The 25,683-nt window shown below is 32.3% G+C and overlaps 1 protein-coding gene across 1 annotated transcript in view; it reads right to left on the bottom strand.

Annotated features, from left to right (window-relative positions):
• LOC146528950 (uncharacterized) overlaps positions 1–24,260 on the bottom strand; it is a 74,041-nt gene extending 49,781 nt beyond the window's left edge. The window contains exons 1-2 of the mRNA XM_085202769.1: positions 24,036–24,260; positions 8,304–8,419 (exon numbers count right to left, since the gene is read on the bottom strand). Of these exons, the coding sequence (XP_085058895.1) occupies positions 8,304–8,361 (58 nt within the window). The 5' untranslated portion in view covers positions 8,362–8,419; positions 24,036–24,260. The remainder of the gene's footprint in view (positions 1–8,303; positions 8,420–24,035) is intronic.
• Between the last annotated feature and the right edge of the window lie 1,423 nt (positions 24,261–25,683).

Here is a 25,683-nt window from a genome sequence, read left to right as displayed (position 1 = left end):
GAACGGAAGTGTCTAAATAGGAACGGAGTGTCTTAACACTAGGTTCCCATGTTCCCTCTGCCTACCCTTCCATGTACAAGATACAGTGTAAAGCTAAAAAATATAAAAAAAGTAAGAATCATACAAAAGACTTGGATGATATTTGAAGACCGTTATATAACAATATTATTTCTTAGATACAGAAAGATCACACACGCTACTGTAATACGAGCTTACAAATATATATATATAATATTAGATATATAAATAAATATAAGATAAGGATTTGTAATAAGATTATTGATATTTTCATCCATAATAAACGAAAACTACAATAAAAAGAAATAAATAAAATGTGTTTCTTATACAAGTATCCATTAAATGCATAAATAATGCTATATAACATTTCCTCTTTTGCTTAGACAGGATAATGCCACCAGAGGATAAAATAACAGATTAAATTTAAAACTATGAAATAACGTAAAACATCGTATACTGTTAATAATTACATTAAAAAGTGAATCAGAAACTCTAATCGAGTTGCCACAGATGTCCTCGAGCTCCTGAACTATTTTCATAAGGCATGACTTACATTCATAATTGACCTGCAGTGGTCTCAAAACACAATGCAGATGCACTTTGCATACAATTGCGCTAGGAGGTTACACATGAATCTTAAATATAATAAGAATAAGGATAATATATGTATTAATAAAATAATGTTTTACTAGAAATTTAGCAATTTAAAAAATAATGTGAACAAAGGCCCATCGTGGCGCAGGGGCAGAAGCGTGCGATGCGTGCGGCAGTTATGGGTTCAATTGCTAATCAAGGTAGGTATTTAATATTTTAATTTCCTCGCTCTCAAATTACACAAAAAGTGTGGTAGGAAATGTCTTAATGACAACGGGGTATCTTAAAGCTAGGTTCCCAAGGTTCACTCTGCCTACCTTGCCATGTGCGAGAGACAAAAACGTAAAGCTATATGTATTTATATAAAGTAATATTTATTTATATTTACTAAAACTAATGGTAGCTTTTTGTTCATATGTTCATTCGACGATTCAAAAGTGCTTATAATAATTGCCTATTTGAATAAAGAATATTTTGAATTTGAATGTAATAAGGCTGAACACGACCTAGTGTTTGAAATTCCGTTTCGAACTTTTCCCGCCGAGTTTTGGAGGCATTGCGTGGTAAATGGCGGAATTCAACGCCGCGTTTTGCCTCCACACCAGAGCGAATAAATAGAAATATAAATTAAGTAAATATTTCATTTCCTCGACCGGGAATCGAACCCACAACCAGTCGCGTTTACAGACATGCTTTTGCCCTTTGTGCCCATACGCAACGACTGGCCTCAATGTTATATACAATTTAAAATATTAACTTTAACACGGCTATAGGCAAAATCTACACAAACGAAGTTGCGGGCGGCAACTAGTCAAAATATATAAATTTGTCCTTCATATGTTGTCGTTGAAGATAATAAATATTTTGTACATGTTGAGCACTAGTTCTAAAAGCATACATTTATCCCTTCATGTAAAATTCTCAGAGGTATTGCCATTTTAAAATTTAAATAACAATTTTTAAACGTGCATTGTATATGTTATTCATATTCATATTTATAGCAGTAACTGTTGTCTGTTAGTCAACGTTACTACGTAACCTCAACTTATATAAGTTTATGTTAAAATCCATATCTATATATATATACGTGTGTAATATAGTGAAAGAATAGAAAAGTCAATTCTGTACATTAAAGAAATAATAAAAAAATTGAGTCTGGTAACATGTCGATAACAGAAGCTAAGAAAACCAGTTAAGTGCGAGTCGATCCCGCCCACCGAGGAGTCGGTACTAATTTCAGGATTGTAGGTAGGGAAGTACAACTTATAAAAGTTGAGAAACTTAAGTTTGTCTTCCTTAGAAGTCATAATACAGCAAAGTTAAATACTCAAAAATAATAAAATAAATATAAATATTTTTATATAATAGTAATTGTGTATAACATACTTAAATAAGAACAAATCTCGGGGGTATCTCGTAAGCTCCTAGTATCCATGCCTAGGAATGCACAACCAAAATTGGCTTAACAATGAAACGCGCTACGGTTATGTTATGAATTGCATAGAATAGATAATATTTATCCTATTATTCATCTATACTTCTATACTAATATAATAAAGCGGAAGAGTTTGTTTGTTTGTTTGTTTGTTTGTTTGTTTGTTTGTTTGTTTGTTTGTTTGTTTGTTTGTTTGTTTGAACGCTAAGATCTCTGGATCTACTGGTCCGATTTCCTTTGTTTTTGTTTTGAATGAAAGCTGCATTCTTCAGAAGTGCTACAGGCTATATAACATTATATTACACATATAAACTAATATGTTTTAAAGTACTTTCTAATTTGACATGCAATTTATTCTGCCATGTTAATAACAACCGTCGCGTCGCTACGCAACCGTTACCGCGACATTTGATATTCATCCTTATGAAAATAAATATTATAGTCACTTTTAGCATTTTATCTAGATTGAAATTATAGTTTACTGTATAACATACTAATAAATAATTAAGGAGATGTCACTGATTCGAAATGACCTAGCCTACGGGCGGCATACAATATGACCGACGCGAAAATATTCTTATAGTTAAAGCAGGCGTAGCCGCGTCTAGTATATAATAATACAGAAATATAAAATTAGTATAATTTAGCATACTTAATAAATATAAATATTCAAGTGAGGTAGTCAGAGCAGAGGGAAAATAGTGTTAAGACACTCCGTTCCATACTTTTCGCTGAATTTTAGTTCCTCCAGTTCTATACAAACTCAAAGCGGCGCTTTGCCTCGAGTGAGAATCGAACCCACACCCTGTAGTGTCTACAGTCGCAAGCTTGTGCCCTTGCACCACAACTGCCCTCTAATAATAATACACTAGTACTCAACTAGTAATAAATAACAAAGAATTAAAAAAATGAAATTTACACAACAATACCATTGATTGAGCTATCTTTATACAAGCTTATTTAATTCTAATATCGACATCAGTTTTTTTAATGCTCTGTTTATAGTCAATCGAGGCTGCGGTTAAACTGGGTGGAGTCGGCTTTGAATACCGATGACGGCGCAACTACGGATCCCGTTTCAATCTCTACTCTATGCATAAGTAATGTGAAAAGTATGGAGACACCGCTCCTGTACGGAATATATCCTCTTCTAAAATATTATTGTGTATTTTTATGGTAACGACTTGTTATTTGTTCCCAGTAGTCGTCTTACTTGCAATATATCGCATTCATAATGTAGGGAACGGGATGAAATAAGAAGTAGGTTTGTACAATCAATGAAATGTCATAGGAGTATTGTAGGAGCCTGTGCCTTGAATATATCGGTTGTTTTGGTTTGTTACAATCAATAATTTGTACGCTTGAAATGAACAGAACGCTCTTTGGGCAAATGGCTATTTTTTTAGCGTACATACATTGGTATGTAATTTAATGTTTATTTTTTTCTTCATAGTTTTGTATATTTCAAGACTGGAATTGTCAGACGGCATGTGAATAGTTTTAGAAGTGAAATTTCTATATATAGACAGGGGGTAATTATAGTTTTTTTTCTGTCACGAAAAAGCGTTACGGCCACGCGTATTGGGCAGACGTTATATCGCGGTGAGAGACGACAGCGGCGGAGGGAGAGATAGGCTGGAGGCGGAGAGAGGGCAGTATATTAGACGTGTGTATTGAATGGGTACGTCACGTGCCGGTGCGCGCTGCGGTCTTTTTAAAAAACGTATTAATAAATAACTCAATAAAGAGTTTGTTTGTTGCGCTTCGTTTTGAAATTCCACTTCTATGTCCCAGCGTGCGTGTGTGTGTCACACATTTCGATATTTTTGTTTTCTGAAACAACTGAAACTATGACGGCTAGAATTCGTATCCTACCTACACATATGTGCAATATTCTGCTCTATATCTTTTATTATTCATGACAAATCACTAACACCATACATACATACTCGTAGTTTAGCACACCTAGATAACCATAGCAGCTGCAATAAATATAATATGAAATTTAATTTCCTTAAATCAACTTCACTCTGTATTCCGCACACAGCAACGTAGGCAGAAGAAATCTAGATACTCTGTTCAACATTTTCATCCAAATTCTGGATTATTACTGTACTGTACTGTATTGCGTGTTGAGGTGCGGAACACAACGCCGCGCTTTGCCTCGGAACGAGAGCAATGAAATGGAAATATACATTTAAATAAATATTTCATTTCCTCGAGTGGCGATTGAACCACAACCAGTCCGACAAGCCTCAATTAATTTCCTTACTACTAATATATTTTATTTTTATTGAAATTATATAAGAAAATAGATCTAAATCTTTTTTACCATATCAAATGTACCGTAAATATCTACAGAAACTCGGCTAGATTAGTCATTCCGCGAAAATGTAGCCAAAACTGTATTACTCAAAAAAAAAATATATCAAAAGCATTATAGTAGTCTGTCGCCATAATGTTTATAAGGCAGACAATGGGCTGTAATTCACTTTAAACTCCTATTCGATACACTGAAACGTCACGTGCAAAAGTGACTTCGAAATATCACCAACGCGAGGCATTATCGCCTCTATGGTATGGATTTTAAGAACTTCGATTTACATAGAGCTATAAGATATTTTCATATAGTATTAAGAGAGCATGTGGACAAACGAGCGGTTGGCGTGGGTAGTGTCTATTCCAACTGCGGCAGTAACTGGCCGATTATCCTATTTGGGGAACAGGCGTGACTCATATCATATTATTTTTCATATTAGCCAACTTTCAACGTATTGCTTTAGAGACAAAATTGAGTTGGTATGCTATTTTATTATGCTGCTTAAAATAAGTTTTTTTTAAGCTTTTCCAAATTGGCATTAATATGTGTTGAATTTGTATTCGTTATAATGAACGTCCATGTTAAAACCGGTCAAGTGTGAGTCGGATTTGTCTACCGAGGGTTCCGTATCAATTTTAGGTATCAACGGGGAATGCAACTTGTTTATTGGCAAAGTAAACTTTGCAGGCGCTCGTATGCATGGTTGTTGCATAATAATAACTACAAACATAAGTTTATAATGGTTTTTTTTGTAATATAAATATAAGTTTCCAACTTGTGTTTCAGCGAGTTTTCATTTCTTGCTAAATTTTCATAATTCAGTAAGCAAGCAAAAAGTCAAAATATGGCAAAGATGATGCATAAACGCTTATCTTATGATTGCGTTAACTTAGAAGCCAACTTTTTGCTGTGGGACATGGGACAGATGGACAGAGAGATAGATAACAAAGTGGTCCTATAGGGTTCCGTTTTCTTCCTTTAATTGACGGAACCCGCAAGATAATAATAAAAGACGCAATTCACATCCACCTATTAATAGAAAGTTAAAAGAACACAAAAGCTAATATTAATTCAGAAATTATGACATTACTTTGTTTTGTTTTACCTAAATGACAGTTTCGACAGTTTTTAAAAGCTTCGAATACTCAAATCTATATTTAAAGTGGCTGAATGTGAAATTAGGAAAAACGCATAAATATTCAACAAGACTATATAAATAAAGTGAGTCTGGGCCATTTGTTCGGATACACCGGTACTCTGCGCAGAGACTGGAAAAGTTAGGCGGGGACAGGATTTCCTAATGCGATTTTAATTCCCTCTTCCCGCGACGAAGAGGGTAATTTCAATAAATTAAAAAACAAACTCTAAAGAAATTTCCACCAATAAAACGGACAAGCGGTCGCTGTAGCGCGATCAGTCGTTTAGATATAGTACTAATATTAGTATCATTTTGACTTATTACTGATTTATAGAATTAACTGAAAAACGATAAATTAACTTATAATATGACCTAGTACCTATTCAATATTAATTATAATAGTTTTTATTTAAATATAATAACTTACACGAAAATTCGGAATTATATTTTTTTAATGGTTTTTTGAAAAGGGTAAAGATTTAGAAATAACAAAGTATTAAATTATACAATCAGGCCTCATTTTAACTCATATATTAATTGTGTAGTTATAAATATAACAGAATATAACTCATGAATTATATTACAAAAATACGCCGTCGAAATGAAATAATTATCTCAAGTTGGGATCGAAGCCAGTTAGTTAGTATATATTTTAATTTAACAATATTTTATTTTATATGATATAGATAATAAAATTGCTTGTTGTCATTTTAAATATTATATATAAATATTTTTTTGTATAAATATATAATAGTCATATTTATGTTCAACGTAATGAGTTTAAAGATCATTAGTTGCACTGGTAATTCGTAAAACTGTTTGTTGAAAGCCTTAACATAGCGCAATTTAAGTGTAAACAAGCTAACGATGCATTTGTTTAATTTCCTTCATCCGTTACAAGACAGACATATTTATGACCATTTTTATAAATTAAAATAAATTTGCTTCACGCTGTATCTCGCACACAATAGGGAAGGCAGAGGGAACCTAGTGTTAAGTCACTCCGATCTCCGTTTGCCACAGAATCCTGGAGGCATTGCAGGTTAAGTGGCAGAACAAATTTACATAAATATCTCATTTTATAATAATTATTTCATATTGCAACTACTAACGTATATTTAATTTCGTCGTCGCCCGAGACTTTTTTATGTGGACTTAAAGTCGATACTCTCGTATTTTCTCGTTTTCGTAGGAATTTCAAGAACTCTTCTCTTACTGCTCCCTTACATTACAACTCTATAAGTCCAATAGTTTTGTCTGTGCCGTTTCTGCCGTCGTTCGTGTCTGTAATGTTTAGTTGAAATAAATAAAAAAAACCATTTAAGTAATCTTACCCTTACTTTGTTTTAACACTATCGTTTAGTAGGTACATCTATGTATACCTATATACCGTAATATAATCCTAAAATTAACGCAAGTTTTAATTTTGTCGCCATTTGTGCAGTTAAGTGTTGGCAACCCTAAAAAAAGCATTTGACAGCTGACAGTTTAAGGCTACTAAAAATGGAGCTTTACACGATAGAACAACGTGTCTTCATTATTGAAGAATATTTTCAAAAATAATAAAAGCTTGGAAGCTGCAGTTACCTATATCATTTTCAAAAATCTGCATTCAATTTAAACTAGTAGGTAAATATGACAAATTGTGTCCTTGGCGAGCTTCCAACACTGAGAATTGTTCAATAAATTAGGCTTGATTATTGATACCTTAGATAACATGAAAGAGTAACTTACTTCATAAGTCATTCTAAGTATTTTACAAAAATTTAGCTAGTGTCCCAAAAAGTTGCGACCATTTTCGTAATATGCTAATTGCATATTACGCAATCTATCTAATCTAGCACAAGAATCTACTTTTATTTTATTAATGTAATCTACTTTTAATTCACGGAACTTGGGAAACTAGTGTTGAGATTCTCCGTTCCCATTAAGGTACTTCCGTTCCCACTTTCCGGCGGATTTTCCGCTCATTGAGTGTTGAGTGGCGGAAAATTCAATACCAGAGCTTACTAACGAGGGAACAGACAGAACAACGTAGCGATTTGTCTCATTTCCAGAGCGAGAAAATAATAATATTTAATTTCCTGCAGTGGGAATTGAACCCACAACTAAACGAATTGAAAACACACTTAGGCCTATCTCTTATGAAACTATATATTGCGAAAAAGCCGGACTAGACTATTACGGAATCAATTTGATTATAATATCGCTAGCTACAAACTAAATTACCTTTTATTTACAAAGGTCTAATATGTCAAATAATATTCCACCAAAAGTAAGAGTACCGTGACGGGGTTTGACACGCCTGCATTTTAAATTATATGAAATACGTGACATTTCTTTAGGACTTTTTTCTTGAACTTCGATGTCAATGGACCACTTATGTGAGAAGGCGCGCACTTCATTTGTTTTGTCTCACTTTCAAGCACACTCAATTGGCATTTAGATTCATTCGATATGTTATTTACTTTTAGCTTACGTAATTAGTATTTAGTTTATTATTTTATATTTTATATAAAAGAGGCAAGACAGGTTGTGGATTCTATCCCAACTCGAAGAAATTAACGTTATTTAAATTTATATTTTCATTTCTTCGCTCTAGTGTCGCTTCCCTCTCCCAACAAATGGAAATATAAACGTAAATAAATATTTCACTTCCTCGAGTGGGGATCGAACCCACAAATGTCGCGTTACAGTCACACCCTTGTGCCGCTGCGCCACGAAAGCCTCAATATAAATATTTTTTGTTTTCTGCATAAAATGCAGGTGATGCGTAAAAATAAACAAATAGTAAATACCTTTAGAAAGTAACGCCACTATAAACAAGAGTGCATGCACGTGCCATGAGGACCCCATACTGCTACTGCAACTGCCACCCGCGAGAACTCACGTTGAGGTTGTTCATCTCATTGCCCTGAAAACAATATAAGAATTAAAATGTATTTTTTCTTATAAATAAATATATTTAAACCAAATATTTGCATATTTTGATTGTTTATTGCTATTTGTTTGTGTTAGTATAAATCAATTATTCCGTGACTGTAATCGCGATAGGTTCGATTCGATTCCCCCTCGGGGAAGTGAAATATTTAACAAAAACCTATATTAAGTTTGAATTTTGTCGTAGAATACAAACAATAATAGCAATTAAAATAATTTTATATCTTTTAACAATCTAAATATAAAACGCAAAGACAAAAAGAACATTTTAAACTGCTTTAAATTTTAAATTGCTTGTGAGGTAAAAATTCGCACAATTGACCAAGGGCCTAGTACCTACATATATACTTAGAAATATTCCACATAAGTTTGTATATATCCTCGATACAGAACTGTTAGTTGAAAACTGTACCAAGCTCCCTGAATGTGTACTTCTACAAAGTTAATATTAACACACTAGTTAATATTAACCACTAACTTTACCTATATATCGATATAAATTATGATATCCAATATTACATTCCTAGTAATAAGTGCATTTCTTCGCTCTGGTGTCGAGACAAAGCGCGGCGTTGGGTTCCGCCACTCAACACGCAATGACTATAGAATTACGCAAAGTGGGGACCAGAGTGGTCTTAACACAACGTGCCTTCTGCCTACCCTGTTGTGCACGAGATACAGCGTAAAGCTGATTTGCAGCAGCAACACTATTTATTAACACGGTTATTAACACTGGGCTCCCAGGTTTTCTCTATGTGCAGGATAATACGTGAAGCTAAAAGAAGTAGAATAAAAAAAATATGAAATTTCTCTAGTTTATTTAAATAATTATACTAATTTATATTTGTTACTAACAAATACTACTTTAATACAAAATGAGTGATTTTCTGTTCTTTTCTTAGGGAATGAATAATTTTCATTATATCACTAATTTTAATCCTATCTTTTAAAAAATTAAGAAATTACTAAATGAATTAAAATGTTGTTTAGAAAGTTATTGTTCATCCGCGTCGTGGTAGCCTCCGTATGCGGGGATGTCAAATAATCGGTATTTGCAACGTCCCAGCTATTAATAAACGAAGTTTTCTATACTCAATAATATAAGTTTCCTTAAGAAGTGCTGTCCAATGTTCATGAATCAAGCAGCGTTATGGCTCTCTAGTGGCAGACGTGACATGCCACACACAGGGAAACTTCATAAGTAAATCAAATTCACGTTCATATTTCAATAGTTCTAGTGCGATTCGTTTTCGTAAGTATAAATCATGATTTTACTTTTCATATGCTCAGGAATTTTATTATTTTTACTAAGTTTCTTATACATATATTTATCATAATTGCTATTTTAAAAAGAATATAATTAGATATAGGTACACAGAACAATTAACAAAAATATTGCAATTTAAGCATAGAGTATGAACACAATTTTTATCTGTTTATTTACACGGAGCTAAGATCCGCCATTGTACATTGAATGAGGGATATTTTAATGGAAAATAGAAAACACGTCTCCTGTTCTATAAAGAACATTTTACAGTTCCAGATTTCTAAATATATTATGTAATTGTTATTTAAACTAATATAATAGTAGACACACGGACTATACGTATGCATTATTTTTATTCATTTGATCTAGATCCTTAAAATGGAAAGTCGAGAACTTTGTTTATTTTTGAACTTTTCTTTACTACGGCTGAGTCGTCGCTACTACGCGTAAACGAAAAAGATATGTTATTTTCGTTTCATGTAAAATCAATAAAAAAAGCTCAATGTATAAGAGCTGAAATGAAACACGCTCTCGAGAGTAGCTTGATTCATTCTAGAATATAAAGCTGCCTAAACTTTTTAAAAGACCAAAATAAATATTCATTCAAATGGTAAAATTATTCGCCAAATTTATTTTGGGACTTTAAATAAACATTTGGAATCCATTAACGTTTATCGCTTTATTTGCGCATTATACCCCAAATTTGTTCTGTAATCAAAAATTCTAAGGAAGCTATTTTTTTTTAATTGAGATAAAACTAATGGAGCCCAGCCTGGTGCAGTGAGACAGCTTCTGAATGTAAGCTTAATAGTTCTGAGTTTGAACTTAATTCGGGGGCAAAATTATTTATATAGTTGAATATATCTTTTACCATATAAATATGACAATTAACGCAATACGAAAGCAATCTACGGAAAGTGGGGAACGGAGTGCCTTAGCCGGAGTGCCTGGTTCTTTCTGCCTACCCTGATATATGCGGGATACAGCGTAAAGCTGAAAAAAAAATCACATGGAAATCAAATCTATACAAGATACTTAAGAAGTCATTACATATTATATATTAATATATATTTTTTAAACCTTCACATTTTATCCCTAGTTGGCTAGCCTCTATCGCTTCTATCTCTTGTTAATATTTTTCTTACACTATGCTGCGTAATATAAAAGTTAATAATAATATGAAACCAGGTAAGATTATTATTAATTAAGATATATCTAGACAAAAAAAGAAAGCAGCTGTTACAGTAGCACTAACACCGCCCGCTCTTAATTGGGGATTTTACAACCATTAATCAAGGGTGGAGTTTTTTACGCCGACCAAAACAGTTTGACGAATGACGACTGAGACCTGCACTTGACGCTAGTAAATCTAATAATATATTTGGTTAGTTAAAACATTCATTCAATCTCGTTATAAATTATGTCAAACCAGCGTAAGTATGGAAATTAATAATGAATCGTTTTCATTAACGTAGGTAATTGGTTCGTTATCCAATTTAATTTTATATCAGAATAGCTTCCGAGTACATAATTTTTATTTGACATCCCAATATCGATAATGCCGTCGATAGAGGTCGTCCGTTCGATTTGTATATGTTTTCGCTTCGCTCGCTCTTCGCTCTACAAAGTAACAATGTATCTAGTTCAAGTGTTGCCAGTAAATCAAAAATAACTGTCAAATTGAATTGAATTTTGAAAAGCATATTGTTATTCATACAAAAATATTGAAAGATGTTGTTCTACACTTTTTAATCCAATAGAATAACGATGCTCATTAAATATCTTGCTGTACTTATAATGTAATCTTAGATTTTTCTCTGCTATTTTATTTAATACATATTACTTTCTCCGACATAAGGTGCCATTTAGGTTCACGGAAAGCTAAAAGTAGAATTAAACCAGGTATCAGGTTAAACATCAGGTTTACAGAGTGGATGGAGAAAATATTCGGAGTTCAGACACTTCATTTTCCTTATTCGTCACGGGTTGTTTTCGGTCCGATCGGTTAGTAATGGTAGGTTTACTACCTACTACTTTAGTGTTACGTTAATCAGTTTATTAATAAAAAAGTTGGACCATTTTAAAAAAAAAATTGTTTGACAAAATAGCTATAAATAGCAGTTTTGATGAACTTTAGATTTAATTTAGGTATAGATTTTGTTTTTCAAATTGTTTTATTATTAGAAAATGAGAATAATACAGATTTGTAAAATAATAATTATGTAGTTCAAGCGGGCGAACCCACTAGAGTTTCGCTAGTACATAAAAAAAATATTAAAAAATATAATATAAAAAAACATAAAAATATAAAACATATTTATTTTATATCTGACACACTTATATAGCATAATTAAAAAAAAAACAAACAATTTGATAATACAAAATGATAAACACAACCATTTTGATTTTACCTTAAAAGCTCGGTCGAACTGCTCTTGAAAAACGGTCTATTTATATTTTACGCGCAATTTCCACGCTAATGAAATCCGATATGATTTATCCTTCAACCATTAAAGCTTTGATCACAGTATCATAAGCCGTTAATTCATAACATTGTCTGAGCCTCTTGTAATCGTTTACAGATTTTATAACTTGAATTATACATCTATATAAATATACTAGTGGACCCGAACGCGGCTACGCCCGCTTGAACTATAAGAATATTTATTAAATATATTTATGAAATTATTTTCAGTTTTCAATAGAGAGATGCGTTCAGCAAGCTCATTTTGGGTGACAGTTTCTAACAACAAACTTTGCAAATCGTTGCTTAGCAACGACGGTTGTTATTAACATGGCGGAATAAATAGCATGTCAAATTAATAAGTATTTTAATATATTAGTATATATGGAAAATATTACAAATATGAGAAAAAAAAGTATCCTATGTTCATCCCGAGACCGTCAAGTATCTCTATATGAGTATTTTATCACAATTAAATTAGCGGTTTGGCCCTGATTGCGTAAAAGACAGACAGACAGAGTTCCTTTGGAATTTATAATATAGGGATAGGATATATTATTTTATCTTAGTTCATTTGCCTAATTTTAGGTATCATTTATTATCCGCTTCTAGCATTTAATTTACTGGTCGTCGGACAGAATTTAGGACAAAACTCTTCCTTCTCAGTTTTTGTCTATTTGAGCAGTGTCTCTGCGTATGGGTGTCTTACAAAACGATAAATTTAGTTGATATATATATAAGTAGGTTTTTAATTAGAGTTATGATTAAAAACATATATTAAGCTTAATTGGTAAAATCAGGGGCATTTTAGTGATTCACATATTATTACTAAATATTTAAAAGTAATAATAATTAATGCTATCCATACCACGGTCGGTGGTCGGCCCCGTCTATCACAGAGCGCTAACGCACCGAAGGCGTACAAAAATAAATAATTACGAGTACATGACGCTCGGTGCCGGCTGCAGAGGAACGTTGTGGTTTTCTTCTCTAAACATAGCATCCGCACCTTATCTTCCGATAAGAATAGTTGGAATATTAGAAAATGTATATAATCTTTTCATTTATTATTATCATATGTGTATAATCTTTTCATTTATTTTGATTTATGTGATCTTTTCAGGGGCCTTCAGTAAGTAATTTTCATATATGAATGAAATATTTATATTATCATTTTCTCGCTCTGGTAAGGAAGCAAAGAGCCTTAATTTCGCCACTCAACACGAAATGCCCCTAGAATTGGGCGGAAAGTGGGGAACTTATTTAATTTAATACGCTTGAATTATATTTATTCACAAAAATAAGTACTTAATTAAATCTGTAAGGATGGGTCACTAAATATCATATTAGGAAAACATTATTTAATTTGAAGATATAAAAATAGTTTTAATGGTTTTGTTAATCCTCTTATCTTATTGACCGTTTAAAGTTACTTTCTGATTCAAAATCAGAAATTAACGGAAATCAACAAATTGGCATCTTAATAATGATAACAATGAAGAATAACAAAGAAATAGGTATGAAGTTATTTTCATTTTAAACAATTATAAAACGTGTTGACAAAATTTCTCAACAATATTTTGAGATATGCGATCTCTAGAGGAGAACACAACACGCGCCGGAGTCCGGACATACATATGAAAACAATGTGGCTGAACTACAGCCTTCACTCTCTAACTAAGCGAGCTAGAGATATATTATGATAGCTAAAGTATAATAATATTGGAAGACAAATTTAAGAGAGCTCCTTATTACACTTTAAAAATAAGGTGTACATTTAGACACACCAATCTACAAGGTGTACATTTAACACGATGTTGGTAAAGTACTTGCTTTATGACGCCGTCTTTGCCCATCCACGAAACATCTGAAGCTGAAACGTTAATTATTATAGGTTCAACTCTTTTGAGAAAAATCATTAAGAAGGGATCTTGTTTTTGAGACACTGTTCCACAATTTTCGAGTCATTGTGTGTTGAGTTGTGAAACTTAACACCGCGGGGATCTTACCCAAAACGTAAACACGATTAAACTCTATCGCACTGCGCTACGACTACGTTATTTTAATTAATTAATTTAACATTAATAGAAAACAAAAGCCAAACTCAATCCACGTGCAATATGTGTCAGAAATACATTCTGTCCGCAGCCAATGCGTAAAGTCTGAAAGACTTTTCTACAAATAAAGAAAATGAAAATTATTAACGATGAAAATTGATGTTTTTTCAGCTTCTCAATGCAGGTCTGACAAGAAGCAGCTAGATTGAAGACACTCTTTTCTACGGTTTCCACCAAATTTTAATTAAATTAATATAAATTGAATTGAATTAAATTAAAATAAAAAAATGTATAAGGATAAAAATTCAATTAAATTTTCAAATGATGAATTATTTAAATCCTTCATTAAATGAAGAATGGTCTTGCCCTCTTCGTTATTAAATTCTTATTAAAGGCTAAAAGAAAGGCGAACGATGAACTGAATCGGTACGTCACGCGGAGATCTATTGTTGTTTTTATTGATGTTTACATTTATTCTTTTCAATTTCAGTACAATATTTAATATTTGACTGAAAAATAGTAAAACTTATTAATAAATAAATATAAGTACAAGATTTTTTCTTTTTAATTATAATTTTTCGGCTCACTCTGTAAGTGAGTACAGAGTAGGTACACAAGGTTCTATCTATCCTACTACGAGCGGGATAAAGCGTGATGCCTTTTTTGAACGATAATTTTGAAATTAATAAGGGAAAGAGAAAATATTGGCACAGTTTGTGACTATAAACGGGGCGGTTGTGGGTTCCCTCCCACTAGGGAGAAAATATTATTTTCTTCCTCTGTTAACAAGACACTTTGCGCCGTTGAATTTCGCCATTCAACATGTTCCTAAAACCATAAAACCATATTAACACTTATTAAGAGCCCGGTAACTCTAACCTTCTGACATACACATCGTTTGCCTTTTGCGCAGCGCACAGAGGCAGGGGTTCTCTCATTATTTCAACAGATTTTATTTTTACTTCACTCCTATAGGTCTTGTCGTACTCATATTGCTTTTCTCGACAAATGAGCTATCGAATACAAAAATTTTTTTTTCATTTCAAACCAGTTCCTGAGAAAAGCGCGTTCAACCAAAGCAAACTCTTTCACTTCATATTATTAGTTAGTATTATTATTGTAAGTATAACTTGAAAAAAATGTTTTGTTCTTTATTTATGGCGTTCAGAACTTTGACTAATTTCAATATTTTTTGTTGGGCTTCAATGTTATTATGTCAATCTACCTTCACATCACATATAAAACGTACATCCATTCATTTGACTATTTACTTTGAAATTTATATTCTGTCATATATATTTATAAAATAAAGGGCTAAAGGGTTAAATGACACGTGACATGTAGAAAATGGAATAATATGAAATCTATTATATTAAGAACATTTTACCCTTCAATATTTTTACATATACGAGTAAGAAATAAGTATTCTGAACATGAAAACTAAATTTAACGGCCTCTTGTTACATTTTCGTTCTGTTCTTATATTAATTTAAATGTTTTATTTTCCAATTTTTAAATTGGGCAATAAAACATTCTTTATTTTAGTAAACATTTACTTTTTTTTCTTTTAAGTCGCAAAAACAAGGCCAAATTTAAATTTGTGTTATATAATTAAATAATTATAAAGAATTATAGGAGAGTTAAGGGTGACAAATACACTTATATTGTCGTATTTGTCACCCTTAACTCTCCCAATCGGCTTGACCAGGGTTGACTATTTGCAATAAATTTAATATTTGATCTAGCAAATTTAATAATACTGCGTTTTACATTCAATGCCTATAAAAATATGACAAGTAGTGTCAGCTATGTACTTACATCCAAAATAACAACCAAAATCAACGAATAAACTACGATTATGAAACATTGTTTAATAATATAAAAAAAAACCTGCGTTTCGCAGTATGTAAAATGAAAAATAAGTAAGGCGTAGACGTGTTCCCATTAATATTAATAAATAATAATACGGTTCGCACGGCGGTACATAACTCCGGCGGGCTGTCGGCCGTCACAATAGTAATATATTAGGACAAATGTTATTACAAGCTTGACTCGTTATGTTATTTTTAGGCCCCCCTAGATTTACGAATTCACGGCAAACACTTGAGAAACGCGACCGCATCGGCTTCTACTGAGCCGTAGTAATAGATGTAAACAGTTAATGTAAATATAATATTTATTTCTAGATGTATATAATAGTAATTTGTAATAAAAGTTAATAAATATTTTATGGGTCTGAGCATACGTGTATATAATAAAATTCCGCAGTGTATTCTAGATTTGCCACTTCCAAAATTTAAAATATCAGTAAAAAAAATTCTAACAAGTAAAGCTTATTACACTGTTCAAGAATACTTAGAGGACAAACATGTATGGAATTAATGTCTATTGAATGTAATGCAGGATAGCTGCCAGCTTATGTAATAGATTGTACCATTGATTTTGAAAAGAGCAACTGTTGAGTTTCTTGCCGGCTCTTCTCAGCAGAACTGCCTTCCGAACCGGTGGTAGCTTTTTGTTCATATGTTCATTCGACGATTCAAAAGTGCTTATTATAAGTTTATTTGAATAAACAATATTTTGAATTTGAATTAATGTTCTATATAGTTTTGTTATGTAGATATTATCAAAATTCGACGGAAAGTGGGCAACACTGTGTCTTAAAACTAGGTTCCCTAGGTACCCTGGTGTGAGCGGGATACAGCGTGAAGCTGATATTACTTATTACTATAGAAGTATATATTCTATTTAACATATGTATAAATATTTTATTTCTTCACTGAGCACCTATGGCTATGATTTTTACCATAAGAACAATAACAAAATTCATACACAATAATATTGATTAATATTATGTAAATATAATGCTACGGAATTATAATTTATTAAAAAAAAAACAAATATTTTTTCAACATTTACAATTATGGTTAAGTAATTAAATAACTTGACTGTGTAAGCGACAAAACAAACAACGCGAGTTAGAAGTTCACATTCTGTTAAAGTAGTTAATTTTTTTGGGTGCAAGGGGAGACCATGTGGCCGCGGCTGCTAGAGTTAACAACTACTGCAACTGTCCAGTATTGTAGTTGTTATGCGATACCAGCTTACGTATTAATTAATTTAAAGGCCACCATGGATGGTACATGGTCGCCCGAGGAAGTCAGTTAATTAAAGTTAAATTACCCGTTGAATCGATTATTATGTCGTTAAAAGTTATACTGTAACTAATTGAATTTATTGAGTTATTTATTGTATGGTATGGGGCAAAACGCGGCGTTGAATTCCGCCACTCAACATGCAAAGCCTCTGGAATTCAGCGGAAAGTGGGGAACGGAAGGTTAATACTAGATTCTCTCTGTCTATGCTGCTGTTTGTGGGATACAGTGTGAACCTAATTTTTTTTTCATAAGTAATTAATTTCCTGTGGCAATTATACATAATGGCGGCGGGCGAGAGAGCTGGTCAAATATTTAGTAACCTGCAATAAAGTTCTGTCTGCATTTGTTTCCGATCGCTTTGATCGTCCTCGTCACAGTCGTTTGAACAGCTAACTTACTATGACGTTAACAAATACAGATATATTTAGTTTGCAATTTAGCAGACTCCAGGTGTCTTATATAATTATATAGATCATGCACTAAAGTTCTATATGCACTTCAGGAACAAAATTACTTGTTTCACTGCCTCACCTAGTTTGACTTACTTAAGTCATTTACGATTAATGGTCTGGCTTCGTTTAATGTATTGACGAGATGTTTGGTCCTATAGCAAAATATATAAGATTGTCTTATGGGAGAGTAGGTATATTATACTCGAATATGTCTTAATTCTAGGTTTAACGATTACTAATGCCGACATAATTTTTTTTACAATTAGTTTGGATTGTTTTATTCCAGGGCATTTTGCTGCAGTGGGATATTGGCTGACTATAAGCGTGATGGTTGTGGATTGGCACCAAAGGTGACTAAGCCAAAACCACAAAACCCGATGACTCTGTGAAGGCCAATAAGCCCAACAGCAGACTACGCATTCGAAAAAAAGATTAGCTATCCTTTGTGAGAAAAGACATATTCGATTAAATTAGTGAAATATACAGCTTATGCAAATTTTTAATTTACACCTCAATAGTAAGCCAAAATATATATAAAAACGCCTTATATAATAATGATAATAAAATATTTACCATTAATATCTATTTACTAACTAAGCTTATGAGCTATAATATATATTTTAATATAAGTTAATAGTAAATTGATACATGCACTCTAAGTTTACGGCAACTGGTTTTCGTTGTAAAATCCTCCTAGCTGAATTAATTAAATTGGCAGTAAAGTTATAGCCTCCATAAAGGATCTCAATTTTAGGCCCCGAACCAAAATTTCAGAACGCTGCTTGTCATAAATTAACATGGATGCGGCGGTCGGTTAGACCAATCAATGTTTCAGAGAAGAACTTTTGTTAAATACTGCCCCTAATATGAAGATTTTTTTCTTAGACATTTTCTTAACTTTCTTAATAAAACTTAAAAAAAAGTTTTTATTAATATAAATAGAAATGTTGTTTCCAATTAATTTTCTTATATTTTTTACCGTATAGTATAGAAAAATAGAAGTTTAATGAATGAACGAGTGCTGAATGGATTGATATTTATAATGAAGACGCTTATTCATCATTTACTAATAAATAATAAAAGAAATATAAACAATAAAGGAAACATTCCGCTAAAACAGCATTTTATTTTTTTACTTGAATCGCTACATAGAAATTTGGCAAGCGGACAGTACACTTTAAAGATTTGGACAGTCAACTACCAAACATTTTCTTGCACAAGTTTGATTCAATTGGAAAACAAGACATGTGCAAACGTCATAATGGAGTCGCGCAGTGTCTTGTAGAATTAATATTATTTAACTAGCTTTGTTATATATAGGTATATTTTTTATTTATTTAAAGTTCTTTAACTTTTTTTTCATTTAGACATCGAACAATCCCAATGCAAAACGACTAGGTTATAACAGACAAAATCAAGATTTAGTAAATATATAATTTATTATATCTGTAAAGTAATAATAGAGGAAGAATAATATCTTCTAATGTAGAACTGAACTCATAAACATTATTTTCAGTTCAATTCAGTTCTTAGTTTATGGCGTTCCGAGCGAGCCATTTAAGCACTAACCACTGAGCCAATGTCACGTCATATGGAGAATAAAAAAGAAATAATTTTACACAATATGAGAATGCATGCGAAAAATCCTTCCTCCTTCCAACCAACTAAAAATCTTAAAAATATTTTACAAATATCTTAGTCTATACTATAATATTGTTATGTCTAATATATTATACATAAAAATATATTATATTTAAGTGTCAATTACGCCACGCCGGCGTTGTCACGTTGCAATTGTAATAAAACAAAGACACCATATAATTAAAATGGCATTAAGCATTAAGTCGAAAGCCGGGGGGACAGCGGCCGGCGCACATGTATGCAGACGGGCAGACAGTTAGTTCATTTGCGACAATCCACAACCATTGACGACTGATTACTTAATTGCTTCGTTTAATCAATTGACCGTTTCGCTGTAGAAACAAACACGCACAACATGTTTAGACGCGACCGAGTTATTGGTAAACTCCCTCGGGTCAATAAATCCCATGTTTAAAGGACGATTTTATTAAGCAATACTATGGCTATACCACTGTTAAGGTTGAAACGATCTTTCTGTGCACATGTTGGATTGCAATAAAATATTCTAGCGTGAGATGTTTATTTTATTATTGAGTTCTTGTTAAAAAAAATCAACTTTTAAAAATATAATTTGTTAATTTTTTTATTTTTATACATAATATAACAATTTTAATTGGTTGGGTAATTCTTAATTTTCTGTCAAATATTGAAATTAATCTCAAGCTAATTAAAATTCTCTTTTAAGATTTATTAAATGTTAACAGTTCCCAAAATATTTTAATAGGTAAGCCTTATTATACTAGTCGTGGCGCAAGGGCACAAAGTGTGACTGAAAACGCGACAAGGTTGTGACTTCGATTCCCGCCCGAAGAAATGAAATATTTACTATTTTTATTTCTTGACTCTGCTTGTCGATCCAAGATTGCTCTTTGGCTTATCGGTCCAAGAAGCGACTGATAAACTTATCCATTGAAGGTTCTGTATCGATTTCAAGATTATAGGTTAACGGGAAGTACTATTTATAAAATTTGACAAATTTAAGTTTACGAGGGCGTATGCACTCCTTTCGTATAAAATGAACAACACATATAAGTGTGTAATGATTTTTTCCTATGAAATATCTATAAATGCCCGTTAAATTAAAATTACGTTGACTTAAGAACGTATTTTTTTTCTGTCCTCCAAGAGTGACCTATTTTATATAGTTATTTCTTATTTTAAAAACGTTAAACTCGTTATTATTATATAAATATATTTGCTCCCTTTAGATAAATTAATAAAAAATGTGAATAAACTTCTTTCAGAACTACTAAAATATTGTTGAACCGTGACTAACTTTTCTTAAAAAGTCTTCATTTTTGCAGATTTTATTTTGTTACTTGACATATATTAGTAAAGGCAGCGAAAACTTAAAAATCGTCTTTCTCTGTAATAAAATTGAGCATTACTTGCTGTGTGAACACAATTTGTATAACAAGACTGAACGCTTCCTAGTCAGACCTTAGCAGCATCAGAACTCAGAATATGAAATTTTTCTAGCATTAATCGCCGCTAAATACAAAAAATTTCAACTATGCCACAAACATACCTTTAATTTAGGAAAATAATAATTTCTAGAATCTATTATTATTACGAAATAATAACATGCTATACATAATTTACACACAAAAGACTTGTTTTTAAAATATTAATAAGTTTTAAATATTATAATATTAGTCTGAAACTAAAAGTTAATTACAATTCATGAAAGAACGCAGGACGGTTTTCTTCGACTTGTTTCAGTGCTGAGGCACGAAAGTTGTTAAATTATTTTTACGTATATACTAAATTCAATTTGCCGTCTAAATATTCATAAAGATTTGTAAATTAAATAATAAAAAGGAGCAATCATTTTTATTAGAGTCTCAGTCTTATCATCATCATCTTATTTCTTAATATTAAATAAGCAAAATAAAATATCGAATAATAAATAAATGTATTTATTAATTTATAAATAATAAATAATCTATAGGTACATATACTAAAAAGGTATCTGATCGCTTAGTAATTGTTTTATATTAGTCGGTTCATAAATTCAAGCGGACAAAGTCGCCAATAGGTTGCTAGTATGAAATATATTTAAGTAAGGCTTGCTTTAAAATAAAATAAAACAAAACCTTTTATTTACTAAAAAAACTTTTATTTCGTTAGATATTTTTGATCTTTTATATTAGCATTTATGAAAAAGAAACATAAAAATGTTTCTATTCTAAACTAATATATTATGTACAGATAAAGTAATAAAAATGAATGAAGATGTATTTTTATAAACTCAATTTGAAATAGAAACTAATAAAATATTCTTCGTAAGTATAATTATATAAAAAATAGCGAAAAAATAATGTTGCCTTAAAATAAGTAATGGAATATGAATCTATGATTTTTTTTATTTTTGTGTTCGTTTGTCTGCTTGTACACGTACCTCTTTTCAGCTACTAGACTGATTTAAATAAAACTTTTTTGTTTTATTGCTATTAGATCTGGGCGAGTTCTAGGCTATATTTGCTATGGGTGACTTTTATTTGGAACTAAGCTAAGAGAATACCACATGGGGTTTTGTTAATAAAATGTATACATTTTTAGCGTAGGAGCTTAACAACGACATTTAAGTTACTAAAGAAGTTCGGAAGTCGCGGTTACTTAAGTAATTCTGTTTTTGCAATCAAAGTTGGTTGTACGAAGTTTTCTACAGTTGTGACATGCTAATCCTAATAATGTGGGTGTTTCATTTAATGACAAATTTTACTTGTCTTTTGTAAAAAAAGTTATTGCTGCATTAACCTCAAATAATTAGGATTTTATAATTAATTATTAAATTTTACATATTTTTACGAAGTGAACAGATTTTAGTGACATGCGATCACTCTCAACTCTCTGTCCATTTAAAAATGCTGCTGGTTGTAACGGTGGTGGGTAGAGAGGGGCTAGGGTCAAGAAATTCCTTTTCTCGTTTTTAACTTGGATTCAAATCCAAGGAGCCCGGAGTTGAGTAGTGTAACTCAACGTTGCATTTTGAACTACTAAATGGGGAAGTAATTATAAATCATATCCTCGAATGGGAATTGAACTGACCACCCACGCATTTACAGTTGTCATTAATATTATACCTACTGATGCAAAAGTATACACAACGTACAAACAGCATTCAACTTTTATAATATAACTAGCGGACGCGCGCAGCTTCGCTTGCGTATTTAGGGGTGAATTCTAATAACCCATGAAACATGTGTTCAATGAAATATTTTTAAGAGTCTAAATTTCAAATTATATAAAAATCGGTTGCGATTTAAAGATTTTTCCATACAAACTTTCAACCCCTTATTTGCACCCCTAGGGGGAGAATTCTAGAAAACGATGAAACACGTGTTCAATTAAATACTTTTAAAAACCTAAATTTTAAATTTTATAAAAATCGGTGCTGATTTAATTTTTTTTCCATACAAACTTTGAACCCCTATTTCGCCCCTTTAGGGTTAAAATTTTTCAAAATACCTTCTTAGTGGATGTCCAGATTACGAAAGTAAACATCTGTCCAAATTCCACGTTTCTACCATCACCGGTTACGGCTGTGCGTGCGTCTTACCTCAGTCAGTGAGGACAAGTCCTTTTATATATATAGAAGATATGAAAATGAAGGTCCATTTACACTGGTCTGGGCGAACAGATATATTATTATTAATAACATCAAAAAAATGTCATAGAAATCTTAAATTTAAAAATCTTAAATTTATAATAATATTGTAAAAAATATAGAAAATTAGAACCTTAATAAATATAATGAGAGGCCGTCGTAGTGCAGTGCCACAAGGGTGTGACTGTAACGCGACGATTATAAGTTCGATCTCCAATGAATGGAATGAATTATTATTGTTTTAAATATTTTAATTTCTTCGTTCTGGCAACAAGCCAAAAGGCCCGGCGTTGAGTTCTGCCACTCAACACGCAATGCTTCGAAAAATTCAGCGGAAAGCGGAGAATGGAGTGTCTTAACACTAGGTTCCCTCTGCCCTTGCTATATGTGGGATACAGCGTGAAGCTAATTTATTATTATTATTTTTAATAAATACTATGTCGTTAAAAAAACAAGAATTAGTTTTCATTATAATAATATTTTAAAATAATTCTTAGTACGTATGTACGAAAATTATGTATAAACTTTTCCAAGTTAATGATTTTGGTTAACTTTAATTCCCTCAATGTTAATTAATGTTTATTATAAATTTGCCTTAACTGCGAGATCAGCTCCATTCAGTGGTATTGAATAAAGTGAGATAAAGCCAATTTGTAGATAATTGTTATCTATAAATACAGAAAATACTTTATTTTTTATAACTTCACGCACGTACCCGCACGTGTCAGGGTAGACAGAAGGAACCTGGGAACCTAGTGCTAAGACCCGCATTGCCCACTAAAACACTTCCATTTCCCACCTTCCGCCAAATTCTCGACGCATCGCGTGATAAGTGGCGGAACTCAACACCGAAAATCCCTGGAGTGGGAATCGAACCCACAACCGTCGCGTTTCCTATACTTTGCACAAAGTTAAATATTAAAATGAACATAAGTACTTACATCTAAAGTTTAAACCACCACGTTAAACGTGAAACAGTCCCACAATACAGTTCAGAACTTCACAAATAATACACAGAGCACTCACTGTACAAATCTCACAAATTGCATTCAATCCTCACTGAGTCCTCAGAAAGCTTCGCCAAAGTTTACGGAGTTATACGGAAGCTGACGCGGCGAGGCATTACGTGCTTCCTACGCGGCGGTCGACGCGAGAATGAGCAGCAACCTCTAGGCCGTGGGGAGTGTGGACCAACCCTCCTGTTGCTCACAGCCCTCTTTGATTACCCTTATCAATACAGATGTGATTGGAACTGCCTTTATCTGTAAATAAGTAAAGTAACCGTTTCAAGTCGTGAGTGCATATGCTACTCGTGTTAAAGTAAGTAAAGGTGTTTCTGTGATAACAGCACCAATATAATAATATTTATTGACTAAAAATGACTTTAATTGTGTATCTGTCTATCTACATATTTATTTAAGGCTTAACCGTTAAATATAGTGTTAAATTTAAATGGGGCTAGTCGTGGTGCAAGAGCACAAGCGTGTGACTGTATAGATGTTAGGTTGTGGATTCGATTCCCTCTTGAGAAAATATTTAATATTTTCATTTCTTCGGTCTGGTGTCGAGGCAAAGCGCGGCGCTGGGTTCTGCAACGCAATGAAAATTCGGCGGAAAGTGAGGAGTGGAGAGAGTAAACTAAATGAGCTTATACTAAAATATTTTGAATTTTTTTATCATTATGATTTAAATAAACTAACTGTTATTATACATTATTCGAATAAAAATTCTACACGTCTACGGCAATCTATATAATTCAATATTCTATAAAATACCTTTAAGTTTTGAGCGCAGGTTAAGTAAATAACCGGACCTAACCAGCTATCTTGCACTTAAGAACCACTAACTCTGTAGTTTGAATGTAGGAATATGGACCAAGATCTAGACAGCAGGTACTTTATACAATTCCTAGGAACTTTCTTCATTACCTATATAGGTAAAGTATGAAATGGAGAATAATAATGATTTTATTATATACATTGCCTGGACGTCATAAACAAAATAAAACATATATGCATATAAATAAAACACACTTAAAACATTTTAAGTTGTTAATATAGATAAAAAGCAATTTAAGAGCGATCTGATCTTAGTGAAGCGTACCTCCACAAAATGTAATAACAAGTTATGCTCCATGAATACGTAATGTCTGCAACAATGAAGTCTAATTTGCCATTTTAGATTGCAACGTTGCTTGGATTCGTGAACAATGAGCTCGAAAAAGTCTTCGTATCGTAAATCTTCATTTTTTTAGCTTTACAGTGTTTTCCATATACATCAGGATAGGCAGAGGGATCCTAGTGAAAAGACACTCCGTTCCTATTATAACACTTCCGTTCCCCATTTTACCCCGATTTCCGGAGGCTTTGCGTGTTTAATGTTGAAATTCAACGCCGCGATGGATTTAGGAAGAAGAAAAAACTATGAAGCAAGAATGACTGACATGAAGCAAGAGAGGCGGGGAGAACACAGTATCGATAGGAATGGAGAAAAGTGAGGTAAATATTATGAGGACGGTCCCCCATATTAAGAGGTTAATAACAGTGGATGCTGTGAAAGAAGTACGTAGAGACCGTAGCTTCAGGCGCT

The sequence above is a fragment of the Heliconius melpomene genome, chromosome 19 (assembly GCF_056956725.1).
Source record: "Heliconius melpomene rosina isolate 202511_hmr_F chromosome 19, ASM5695672v1, whole genome shotgun sequence".
Classification (NCBI taxonomy): Eukaryota; Metazoa; Arthropoda; class Insecta; order Lepidoptera; family Nymphalidae; genus Heliconius; species Heliconius melpomene.
The sequence above is the reverse complement of the archived record's forward strand: the minus strand, read 5'-3'. Positions and strand labels throughout refer to the sequence as shown.